This window comes from Euprymna scolopes, chromosome 3 (genome assembly GCF_053919585.1).
Source record: "Euprymna scolopes isolate OS-2025 chromosome 3, ASM5391958v1, whole genome shotgun sequence".
NCBI classification, from domain to species: Eukaryota; Metazoa; Mollusca; class Cephalopoda; order Sepiida; family Sepiolidae; genus Euprymna; species Euprymna scolopes.
The window spans coordinates 4,707,214-4,720,828 of NC_136484.1; the positions used below are offsets into that span (position 1 = coordinate 4,707,214).

The window sequence follows — 13,615 nt, forward strand, 5'->3', positions numbered from 1 at the left end:
AGATTATGCCAGGGTTTTGCTGATAGTCGATTTTAATGTTAGATAATGAACATTGTTATTATTTTGCTACTGTTATGTAGAAAAAGGTATGCAGAGAGAATGTTTGAAAAAAAGGAATGTTTAGTAAAATATTTGGGTTAACTTAGAAACAGTAACAAGGAAAATATGTGGTAGACATAAATAAAATAGGTTTTCAAACTTAGGGATAAAACATAATAAATTTGACTAGAAAAATGTGATTCAAAGTCACATGTTAAAAGATGTGAGTTGAATTATGTCATAGCAAGAATTATTTTGAATATATACAAGAAGGGTTAGGAATTAGAAAAAAGAGACAGAGTAAAAGAGAGACAGGAGGGAGACGAAAAGAGTGGAGTGTTGGTGACAAGGCCTGTAATGGTCCTGTACGAGGAGAAATGCAGAATCTAAAGATGCATGCAATCTTCCAACAAGAAAACATTTGGAATAAAAGCTGTCCGATAATATCTAGTGGGGCAGGTTATCTCAATATTCAATAAGACTCTTTCACTTAGTGATTCAAGCACCAAATTGGCACAAACGATGTTCAGAACATACATTTTTAGAAAAGAACATTAGCCATCAAAAAATTCAAGATGGCTGCCAGTTTTCAAAATGGCTGCAGAAGCAAACAATATGGTCACCATTTTTCAAAATGGCGGCTCATATCTAATAAGCCCCTTATGCATCTAAACTAGAATTGTAATTAGTTGTCGTGTAGTTGTTAGTTAGCTGCACCTGAATTGACAGGGTGTGCCAATGTGAGAGAGCCAAGCCAAGAGTAACAGGGCTTTAGTTACCTGGAAGGTGTACAGATCACACGGGATCTAAACGGCGTAGGTGAACAATCTGATTAGGTGTTGGGCAACAGATGCCTGAGCCTAGTTGTATCCCATACTTCAATGTGCTTGTATATTTTGTACAGTCAGGTGGTAAAAGGATCGCTCCTGGCCTTCAGCTGTATATGCAAAATGTCTGCAAACAACCCATTTATTAGTGGAGCGAAAACTGATTGGGGAAAGCATTGTTTCTGTCAGACAGACATGAGAGAGGAGTTGAAGTCTCCTCCTACATGATATGAGTGTAGTTCTGATGACTATTCCTTGCAATTTCAGGCAATCAACCTGTTACCAATAAAAGTAGACCCATTTCGACTAGATGATGGAGATGGCATTTATGACACATTGAGACGAAACAGTGCAAAGTAGCATCAAACATGTCATTGAATGTTCAACAACAGCAAGCTTGAACGTGCAACTAAAAGAGTGGCTGAAATTCAGAACGGTCCTGATGAAACTTGCACAAAAATGTGAAGAACTAATATGGAGATGCAACAGTGTTTTCTTTGTGAAAAGAACAAACCAACATCAAAGCTGTGGCAAGCCATGACCATGTAAGTGAATGAGAGGCTCAACGAATGTGCCCGTAACCTCAATGATGGTAAACTACTGGCTCTGTTGATTGGTGGAGACGTGGTGGCCCTAGAACTGAAATACCATTGCTCTTGTTTGGCTGCTCTGTATAACAGAGAGTGAGCACACATTGCCCAAAAGAACAAAGAAACACTCGAGTCATCCTAAGAAAAGGATTTTATTCCTTTGATATTCTCGGAACTCCTGACCTATGTCATTGAGAAAAGATACAGCACTGATGAGCCAGCCACATTCCGACTTGCTGAACTGGTTAGTCTATACAAGGAGTGACTTGAGCAGTTTGGGACAGACATACTTGATGTGAACTCGACAGAAAGAAAAGCTGTTGTCAGAAATATCTAGATTTGTAGCCTACAACAAAGATCAAGATGTGCACCTAGTATTTAACAAAGACATTGGCCCACAGTGTTGTCGGAAGCATCTTCCTACACTGATGTAATCATCCTTGCCAAAGCTGCTAAGATATTGCTTAGTGTAACATAAGTGTAAGTTTGAAGGCAGTCTGTATGAGAATTCCTTGCCCTCAGCTTTGCTTCAACTCATCTGTATGATTGAGCATGGAGTGGATATCAAGTCACAGCTCAGGTTTGAAGCAACTACAACTGACTTGGCAATGGCTCACCTCCTTCAATACAACTGCTTTGCCAAGTACAAAGAAAGTGCTATAACACAAAGGCATTCTAGAGATAGAGAGACTCCACTTCCAGTCTACATTGGGATGTCTGTTCATGCTAAGACCAGAAATAGTTGTGAGCAAACGAGAGAAGGTTTTGCCAAACAAATCCATCAACTTTGAAGATCTACAACCTTGCAATCATGAAGAAGCTGATTGCAGGATTTTCACACACACAGTTCATGCAACCAAACAGAAGACAAAGTCTGTGTTGATCAAGGCATGTAACACAGACATCCTTGTCATAGCAGTTGGTGTCTGCGAATCTTCAGAATGTTGGCTTAGAAATGCTTTGGCTAGAATTCGGCCAGGGACAGTCCATTACATGGTTCCCAATTCATAACTTGGCGATGAACCTCGACCAAGAGAAATGTAGTGGCATGCTCTTCTTTCATGCCTTCACTGGTTGTGACGTGGTTTCGGCCTTTTGGGAAATTTGTTGTCACTATGTATGACAAACACAGCAACACTACCAAGATTGATGAGGCAAGCCTGCACTTGTTTGCTCAGAGGCAAATACCCTATGACTCCATTCCATCAACTAGTGCATCTCTCATTCAGCATGTTAGATGATCTGCATTCCAATCTGCTTGCATATGGGGCCAGTCAACAGAATGTACAATGCAACCTGAAAGTTCTGGCAACTGGGGCTGGCAAAAAAAGGTGAAACCTGAGAAGTTTTCTGGTCAACCCTCCCACCTATTGCTCAGGTCTGTTGTTGCACGGATGTATGTCGGGGATCATGCGAATGTTATCGCTACACCCTGAAGGTACAATGCAACCTGAAAGTTCTGGCAACTGGGGCTGGATGACATTAATGTGTAGCTGTAAATGCAAAGAGTAAAACAATGATTCAGGTTAAATTCAAGCAAATCACTTCAGTCTGTTGATGTTTATTGTGCTTCTGTCACAACAATTTGAGATACCACATCGGTAACTTCACTGAGACAGTGTTAGTTCATATAATTGTCATCATGTCACCATAACGCTTAATGATTTTGAAATTTTGATTGCAGAATTCGATTCCTCATGCCAAAAAACATATATTTTGATGCACAGATCATCAAAATGTCATTACTTTGACAATATTTACTGCAAATACTGTTTTGTACTGGTACAAATGGCGGCCATCTTGAAAAATGGCGGCCATTTTGTTTTTGAAGTTGGCTAACATGCTTTTCTGAAAGAAGGAGTTCTGAAGCACTTGTGTGCCAATTTTGGTGCTTGTATCACCAAGTGAAAGATTGTTTCAGCAATCTGCCCCACTACTAACCAAAACCTTCTTGTCATGTCGTTGGAAGGAATGTTCATTTCAGCTTTGGCCAATTCATCAACCCATACGAATGAATGGTTTCCTGTTTGGAAAGATGTCATTCCCCAGGTGTTCCATCCCTTTGATGTTAAGGAAACGATTGTTGATAAAATGTTATATGTCTTGTCAAACTGTATATATATGTAATGTATATTTGTAAGCAATTATGTACACACACCTACAAAGAACATTATATACCCAATTCCTTACGTACACACATACATATACATATATATATATATATATATATATATATATATATATATATATATATATATAGACACCCCATTATCTAAGATTTCATTTTTTTTTTTTTTTGCTTTGCTTCACAACAAATACAACTTAATAAAGTTGCGTCTACGATGTGAGACATGCTATTTTTTTTAGATGAAAGTCGCTCCAGACAAGGCGTGAATGAAAGACGATTATTGGAAAGATAGTAGATTTACTATTAACCTTGTCATGAAAAAACTGTCTTAAAAGTAGGAGGAAAACAGTCAGCAGAAAGAAAGTTCCACAGGTTTGTAGTCCTTAGAAAGAATCTACTGGAATAGAAAGCTGTATTACAATGAGATATAAAAGCGAATTGATGGAGATCACTGAATGAATGTGTCAAACGAGCAGAAACAAAAAAAAGCAGGTAAAACATCAGACAATTGTGAAGAACACATGCCATAATAGTATTTATAGAAAAGACTGAGACTAGCAACATCACACATTTATATTATGATGATCTATGGTGGCAATCTCATTTCCTTTGGGTTCAACTTTATTCACTTTTCACCTCTAACAAGGCACAGTGCCACTTTGAAGTAATTGGGGGCATAAGTTGCATGAATATTATGAATGGAGATGAGTAGCAAGATGTCTGTTCACATTACATTTGAACTTTTGCATGTCAGTACAATTGGGAAAGCAGAATCCCGGAAGGGAGTTCCAAAGTCTAGCTGTTCTGGGGAAGAAACTATTGGAGTAGAATGCTTTCTTACACCTAGGAATCTCTACTGTGAAGGGGTGGGATTTAGCTGCTTGTCGGGTTTGTCAGGGGTATTCATGTCGAGGGGGTACAAGTGCTTGTAGTTCATCATCGCATTCTCCATTAAAGTACTTGTAGAACAGGCAGAGGGATGTACCATTTCGCCGATGGGACAGAGGCTGAAGCCTAGATGACAGTTCAGGACCTATCAGGTTGGCGATTCTCTTTTGAACCCTGTCCAGGAGTGAGAGACAAGCAGCAGATGCACCAGCCCAAATGTGACAGCAATACTCCATACATGGGCGAATGGTGGTCTTATAGAGGTACAGGATACTTTCAGGCGTAAGTAACTTTCTAGCATGGTAGAGAGAGCCCACCTTCTTCGCAATAGCCTTGGTAATGCTCTCAATGTATTTATTCCAGTTCACGTTCCCTGTAAACATTAGGCCGAGGAGTTTAAAGGAAATATTTTCAGGCAATGTGTTCTTGGCCATTGCTATCAGTGGTAATGGAGGTTTTTTGTAATTATTGAAGGAAACAAGCTTAGTCTTAGCAGCATTGAATGTGACCATCCATTTTTGTCCCCATTCCACTACAGATTGGAGGTTCTGCCATTCCTTTAGATATGTGTTCATTTGTTTTCCCCTCGTGCCTGTTATAGATTGTGGTGTCATCAGCAAATATACCCATCTCAGAAACAATTTTATCAGGGAGGTCATTTATGAATATCATGAATAATAAAGGTCCGAGGATAGACCTTTGAGGTACTCTCGCATTTACATCATATTGTTTATTGTCTAGGACAACCTGGATTTTTCTCTTCAGAAGGATTTAATTACATTATGTATTCTTCCAGTGATACCATATGATCTGATTTTCCTTAGAAGAGCATCATGCCATACCCTGTCAAAAGCCTTAGATATATCAAAAGCTACTGCTCTACCCTCCGCTGTTTTGTCCAGTGAACAGTATATACGTTCAGAGATTAAAGTTCTGCTGTGGAACAGGCTTGTCTAAATCCATATTGATTGTTGGTCAGGAGTTTAGCAGCTGTAAGGTGATGGACTAGAGCTTAATTAATTAAGGACTCAAATATTTTGGCGAAAATCAAGACAAAGCTAATGGGGCGATAATTTAATGCGTCAGTTCTTTTGCCAGAATTCTTGAAAACTAGTACCACAGAAGCGGTTTTCCAGCAGTCAGGAAAGCAAGATTTGTTAAGGCATTTGTTGTAAAATTTGGAGAGAACTGGAGCAACCTCAGCGGAGCATTTTTTAATAGCACAGCCGGGATGAGATCGGGTCCACATGCCTTTGGTATATTCCGTCACTTTTATGTTTATTTTCATCATTTCATCACTTGCTTACATTGGTTGCTTTCCACATTCCATGTTTTTTTTTCTGATTATTTCAGCTGTTTTCATAATTTTTTTTCTTTTTCAGACGGCAACCAATGCAATCGAATCTGAGAAATTCTTCCAAATTCTTTCATGGCAAGAATTAATAGCCAATTCAATTCCACAGTCAACGCCAGACAATAATTATTGGCTGAACTTTAATTCAAAACCTGATCATCCGTTGAAAAGATAACATTTTTTTTTATTTATCATCAATTTTTTTTTTTTTTTCAAGCAACTTATGGTTGGAAATTTTTCTACTGAAATGAGTTTCGGCAGACTTCCCTTGCTCTCAAATTTGTTTTTACTTAAAACCATTTTTTAGTTATTAAAAAAAAAAAAGGTCTAAACATTTAAAAGTGTAAGTATAGCAAGTTTAATCATGCAACCAGGAAAAGAAACATATAAATAATTCAACAAGTTTTACTAAGAAAAGAAACATATATATAAATAATTCAACAAGTTTTACTAAGAAGGGACAGAGTTATCAAGTTACAATAATATGATTAACAACAAAGAAGAACGTGGACCTTGAAATTATCTCCCTTTTTTATTTTATTTATCGTCCGTTTTTCTTTCCCAGTTGTCGTTTTATGCATGTTTCATGTAGAGTATTCAACTTGCTGTAACTTAAAAGTTGAATCTTTTTTATTATTATTTGTACTAAAACATGGTTTTACATATAAAAAAAAAAGTTATTTGGAAACAACGAAACGTGTCAAACTCAACACAAATTACGATTTTTACTCGACATTTTTTTAATACGTTTTTCAAATAAAACAGAAAATTGCAATTTTAGTAGCATTTTTTTCTCATTTTATTTTTAACTTAAATCTAAGTATTTTTGTTTTCTCTTGAAAACGAAAAACACTTTGACTTCATGTGATAACATTTTCATCCGTTTTGGTTTGATAATTTAAACGAAAAACACTTTGACTTCATGTGATAACATTTTCATCCGTTTTGGTTTGATAATTTAGCCTGGTTTTCCCATACAACTAAATGATGTGGTATTTTCTGTATATTTTTTTTTTTGCATTTTCACTCCAAGCAAGGCACAGTGCCACTTTGATGTAGGCGGCTACTATCGGAAACATAAGTTGCAGGGGTATTATGTAGGAAGTTGAGCAGCAAGATGTCTGTTCACATTACACTTCAACTTCTGCATGCCAGTACAGTTGGAGAAGCAGTAAATCGGAAGGGAATTTCAAAGTCTAGCAGTTCTGGGGAAGAAACTATTGGAGTGGAAGGATTTCTTTCATCTAGGGATCTCGACTGTGTAGGGGTGGGACTTTGCTGCTTGTCGGGTTTGTCAGGGGTATTTATGTCAAGGGGGTACAAGGACTTGTCAGAGCATCCACCATTAAAATACTTTTAAAACAAGCAAATAGATGCAACATTTTATCGATGCGACAGAGGTTGAAGCTTGGATGACAGTTCAGGACCTATCAGATTGGCGACTCTCTTTTGAACCCTGTTCAGGAGTGAGAGACTAGTAGCAGATGCACCAGCCCAAATGTGACAACAATACTCCATATATAGGTGAATGGTAGCCTTGTAGAGGTACAGAATATTTTCAGGCGTAAGTAACTTTCTAGCATGATAGAGGGAGCCCACCTTCTTTGCAGCAGCCTTTTTTTTTTTTTTTTTTTTTTTATTCAATTTTCACCCCAAACAAGGCACAGTGCCACTTTGAAGCAGGGGGCTACTATTAGGGAATTAATTAGCGGGGTCATTATGAAGGGAGAAGAGTAGAAAGATGTTTGTTAACATTACACTTGAACTTCTGCATATCATTGCAGTTGGGAAAGCAGAATCCCGGAAGGGAGTTCCAAAGACCCGCAGTTCTGGGGAAGAAACTATTGGAGTAAAAGGCTTTCTTGCACCTAGGGATCTCCACTGTAAAGGGATGAGACTTAGTAGCTTGTCGGGTTTGTCGGGGGTAGTTACGTCGGGGAGGTACAAGTGTTTGCAGTTCGTCAGAGCATTCACCATTAAAGTATTTGTAGAACAGGCAGAGGGATGCAACATCTCGTCGATGGGACAGAGGTTGAAGCCCAGATGACAGTTCAGGACCTATCAGGTTTGCGACTCTTTTTTGAACCCTGTCCAGGAGCGAGAGACAAGCAGCAGATGCACCAGCCCAGATGTGACAACAGTACTCCATACATGGGCGAATGGTTGCCTTATAGAGGTATAGGATACTGGCAGGCGTAAGTAGTTTTCTAGCACGGTAGAGGGAGCCAACCTTCCTTGCAGCAGCCTTGGCAATGCTCTCAATGTATCTATTCCAGTTCATATTCCCTGTAAACGTTAGGCCGAGGAGTTTAAAAGAAGTACTTTCAGGCAATGTGTTCTTGGCCATTGCTATTGGTGGTAGAGAAGGTTTCTTGTAGTTATTGAAGGAAACAAGCTTAGTCTTAGCAGCATTGAATGAGACCAACCATTTTTGTCCCCATTCCACTTTTTTTTTCATTTTGACCGTATGAGGCCAAGTGAAACGACCATCATGCTTTTTAGCCTCAAGTATCCAAGAAAAAAAACCTTGACAATTCAAATCTGTTCCAACTCATGTTTCCTGTGAATGTTAATTAGAGGAGGAGTTTGAATAAAGTACTTTCAGATATATCTAGAGCTACTGCTCTGCCTTATCTAGTGCATGATATATGCATTCAGAGATTACAGTTAGGATATCTGCTGTGGAATGGGCTTGCCTAAATCCATATTGATGGTTGGACAGAAGTTTAGCAACTAAGGTGGTGGACTAGAGCTTGATTAATTATGGACTCAAAGAGGGAGGAGGCTAATGGGGGCAATAATTTAATGGGTTAGTTCTTTCGGCAGAATTCTTGTAAACTGGGACCACAGAAGCAGTTTTCCTTGATTCGTTAATGCACTTGCTGAAAAGGTTGGAGAGAATTGGAGCAATTTTTTAGTAGTACAGCCGGGATGAGATCAGGTCATGCTTTTCGGTGTCTAGGATTTTTATTATATCATGTACTTGAGAAGGGGTGATTTTCAGATCATCTAGTGTGGTTTCTGACTGCAAAGGAAAATCAGGGAGGTAGTGGTTTGCTGGGTCCAAAGTAAAGTTTGAGTCAAACTGACAGGCAAGCAGGTTAGCTTTCTCGGTTACCATGCAAACAACCTCATGATTGTTGGATAGTGGGGGAATTATTGATTGCCCTTTATTTACTAAACTGTTGTAGATTTTCCAGAAATCACAGGTTCCTAATTTCTGAGCTTCGATGCGTTTTCTGATGGTTTCGGTATATTCTCTTATAGCTGTCACTACTTCTTTCTTACAATTACTTCTAGCTTCTATTTGTTTATACTGGACTTCTGCCGGATAAATCTGCGGTATGCATGCTGCCTCTGAGCAATGGCAGCTATGTAAGTAGAAGCAAACCATTGGGGAGAGTGGGGTTTGCTATAGAACTTCCGTGTGGAAACATGTGCTTCAATTGCTGCTTTGAACCATTCAGTCATCTCATTTGCACCCGGTTCTGCAGGAAGAGAAAAGATATTTCCCCATGGAGTATCTCTGATGTGATCTCTGATGGCATCCCAGTCAGCCTTATTGTAGTTCCTTGTCGTTTTGAGCAATGGCTCTTCAACTTGGGGTCGGGAGTTTGGAGTAATATTTATCATTATCACAGCGTGATCAGCATTCCCAAGTGGGAAACGGGCATTTGTTACACAATCCTCAGGAACAGTTGTCAGAAATAGATCCAAAAATGAGGCTTGCTGATCCTGACAATCTGGGAGTCAGGTCAGGAATGTTACTGTCTGTGACAAGGAATGGCATATAGAAAAGTTATGGATGATGCTACCAGCTGTGTCAGTGCAGTTAGAGAAGCAAAGTCAATTATTGTAGTGGGCGTTAAAGTCACCAAATACATGTATTTGGGTGCTAGTGTCAAGGGAGAGTGCTACATCTATGCTGTCAGAGACATGATTGATTAAAGTGCAGTCCTAGGTCGAGGGAGAGCAATAAAGAAAATATAGGTAGCTAACGCTATGTTGTAAAGTTAGTTTAAAGCACATGAAGGACTGATCATCGGATTCTGGCTCAGATTCCCTAGTCATGGGGAGGGTGTTGCAAATATAGACTCCAAGTCCATGCATGTGTCTGTCAGAGTCCTTACGGCAAAGTAGAAGATAACCAGACATGTTAAAGATGTTGGAGGGGATGGAGGAGTGCAAGTTAGTTTCATTTAGTGCTAAGATATCCGGAAAGTTTGCAAGAAGAAACCATTTTACATCATCTAAGTTAGTTCTAAGTCCACAGATATTTTTGACTCCTATTCTCATTTTTAGTGTTAGTTTCACGTTTTGGTCGATGTTTTCAAGTGTATATTGCTGAATTCAGAAATCTGTGTGGAATTTTGAATGGAACCCTTTAGGTAGAACTTGTAGCATAGTGGATAAAGCACTTGGTAAAATTCAGTTGCAAGTTACACTCTTGTGTAGGTTCAATCCTCAGCACAGGCAACACTCCAAATACAATTGTGAATTATTTAAGATTTCTACCCAGTTATGGCTGACAGAACAAGAATAAGGAACCTTGTGGATTAAATAAAAGGTTCTATTCAAAATCCTGTACAGATTCCCAAGGTTACATCGACTGAAATGTGAAAAAAAAAAAAAATTCAAAATGAAAAGAATAATCTGAAGAATACAAATAAATGCTACGTTACTAAATAACGATTTTAGACTCCATTTAGATCAAGATTGGAGAAAACTGAAGCATGAAGACTACCCTCCCCCACGCATACACACACACCTTAATATCTAATTATAATATTTGAATCAAGTTGAAGTAATAATTTACACTTTTTTTATGAAAATCCTTTTAGACAAGGTATGAAGCCACTTGATGTAAGGAGCTAACAAGAACGAAATATGATTATTGCAAAGACTGGAGATGTCTATTAACCTTAGTCTTCCAAAGACTAAGGCTGTTAGAAGAGAAACAGGGAGCAGGAAGAGAGTTCCACAACATTGCAATCCTTGGGAAAAAGCTACTGGAATAGGAAACTGTATTATACTGAGGTATTAAAACAACAATTTGATTGAGACCACTAGACCAACGAGTCAAACGAACTGGACCAAAGGAAGCAGAGAATAGATCACAATTCTGAGGCATTATAATATTTGTAGAAAAGACTGAGACTAGCAACATTATGTCTGCATGTTAGCATGGTTTTTGTTTTCTGGTAGATTTTTTAAATAGGTGGATTTGTGCAAAAGCAACCATTTTATAGTTTTATAACAATTTCATTCAATTTAATAAAAAGAAAAAAAACTGAAATAAAAAAAAAAAAAATAAATAAGTAAAACATTTTAATATTTTATATTTTTTAATTGAAATGTACATAAAAAATCTTTGCTGAAATTGAGAATTTACAGTTTGGTAAAAATAAATGTTTTTATTTACAATGATTTTTATTTTTTATATAATGGTATTTTTTTTATTTTGATATTTACAATGATTTTTGCACTCAACATTTTTATGGACAAAATGTACAAATTCAACAACTTTTTTCTCCAGAAAATGGGGAAAAAACTTGGTGTATCATGGAAAAAAGAAAAAATGTATTTTTCCGGTTTTTGTTAAAAAAAAAAAAAAAAAAATTTGCTGCTGGCAACATAAAGCAAAAATGAATTTAACATTTCTTTAAAAAAAAAAAATTGCTTTAAATTATGTTTACATTTTTGGAAATTTATTAAAACATTAGTTCACCACCCGTTTTCTCCCCATCTAATTAGGAAGCAATTTTTTTTAATGTCAAATTAGTTGCTCGCACATTTATAGCAGTTTGATTTATACATATTTTTATATACAGTTATGATTTTAATGGCAGTTTTTTTTTTTTTCTTGTTTTGGCAAAAAAAACGAAACAATTTTTCAAAGAAAACAACAAAAATTGCCTCCCGATTTTGATTTTAAATCAAAAGGTTTTGTTTTCAATCAATTTTCTACCAAATAAACAATTTCTTTATCTTTCACTTCGCTCCAAAATAATTCAAAAGAATTAAAAACTTACATAGTAAGAAATTATTTTCAAAGTTGACAGCAGCAAAAAAATAAAATAAAATTTAAAAAAGAATCTATTTCAAAAATGCCTTGGATGCACTAAAAAAAAAAAAAAAAAAAAAAACCAGAAATTAGTTGATGGATGCCCTTTGTGTGCATCACACGATGGAAAAGATATTTTAAACTTTATGACCAGATGACAAAAACAAAATAAAATGCCTCACGCAAAAAATGCATCGAAAAACTATTTTTTTCTTTTTTTTTTTCTAACTTTAGTTCAATTTGATTCGTGGCTATAAGTTTGACTATGGCGAATAAAAGTTGATTTATACAAAAGAATGAGTCAGAAATAATAGGTGAAGGGTTGACATTCTGGCAAATATCTTTTCTAAATGGTGACAGGATTTGGCGTCCCCGACGAAACATCTTTCAACAGATATTTTGTATTATAATATATAATATTATTTATTATAAACATTTTAATGTGAACACTTTTTACTTTTATTTAAAAATATGTGATATTTATTTCTTGTAACTTAACTTTCTTTTTCTATGTGAAACCTTAAAAGAAAAACTTTTTTTTTTTTTTTTTTTACAGAAAAGCATCATTCTTATGCGAAACTACTTATAACAATTATAAAATAATTATAATAATAATACTTATAATAATTCATCTAAGAATGTAATAATTTTCTTTCATTAAAATATCTGTGGGAAAATGTTTCATCGGAGACACCAAATCATCTGTCACTATCTAGAAAACAGGAAGTAATGCAAAAGTGAAATGTCTAGAGAAATATGCCAGAATGCCTAAGGGTTTTGTTTTTTTTTGTTTTGTCTGTCAAATTTTTTTTTTTGGGGGGGGGGGCTATATTTGTTTCGTAAAAAACAAAAAAAAAATCAAGTGAACAACTTTCAAAATAAAATTCAAAGGGTGAGATCAAAAAATGCATTTTCACATTTCGAGGACGGAAAACTTAAAAAAATGATTTTTAGATAATGAACAGAAAGCAAGTGTCTCAAAGTAGAAAAATATGAACCTGTTTTTCAAATTGATTTAATATCTTAGATTCATTTTTTTTTTTTTTTTTACCTTTTTCTTAAAAATGTTTCATATTTGATATCAGAAAAACATCAAATTAATATTAAATGCTTTTGTTTTTTTTCAGATAATAAATGTTTCTAAATTTTATTTAACATTGTTTCGAAGTTTCAGAAATAAGAATCAACTATTTTCATATTGCTTGTTATATTCACAGCTTTTTGGCCAATGTGACCTCTGACCTTCTTCAATATTGGAATTAATAATTTTAAAACATAGACTAGCAAATATATGCACCCCCAAGTTGATCCATTCATAATATAAAGGTCACTTTTAGAATTTAAAATCTATACGTTGGCGCAATATATTCATAGATTCAGGTTTTGAAACACGATGCAAATCATAAATCAGTCATTTTAAGTTTTAACATCAATTTCGGAGAAAAAAAAATAGCTAGGATGTCACGGCATCTTTACTTTTTGGGAATTTATTATTTAGTATTTATTATTTATTTATTATTTATTTATTATTTATTATTTATTTATTATTTAGTATTAATTTATTATTTATTTATTAAATAGTATTTATTATTTATTTATTATTTAGTATTAATTTATTATTTATTTATTATTTAGTATTAATTTATTATTTATTTATTATTTAGTATTAATTTATTATTTATTTATTATTTAGTATTAATTTATTATTTAGTATTAATTTATTAT

At 35.5% G+C, this 13,615-nt stretch overlaps 1 protein-coding gene across 2 annotated transcripts in view; it reads left to right on the forward strand.

Annotated features, from left to right (window-relative positions):
- Nucleotides 1–11,682, forward strand: part of LOC145252811 (L-aminoadipate-semialdehyde dehydrogenase-phosphopantetheinyl transferase-like) — a 58,880-nt gene extending 47,198 nt beyond the window's left edge. For both annotated transcript variants that reach the window (XM_080112786.1, XM_080112777.1), the window contains exon 6: nucleotides 5,855–11,682. In XM_080112786.1, coding sequence (XP_079968912.1) covers nucleotides 5,855–6,001 — 147 coding nt within the window. In that variant the 3' untranslated portion in view covers nucleotides 6,002–11,682. The remainder of the gene's footprint in view (nucleotides 1–5,854) is intronic.
- Nucleotides 11,683–13,615: the final 1,933 nt, after the last annotated feature.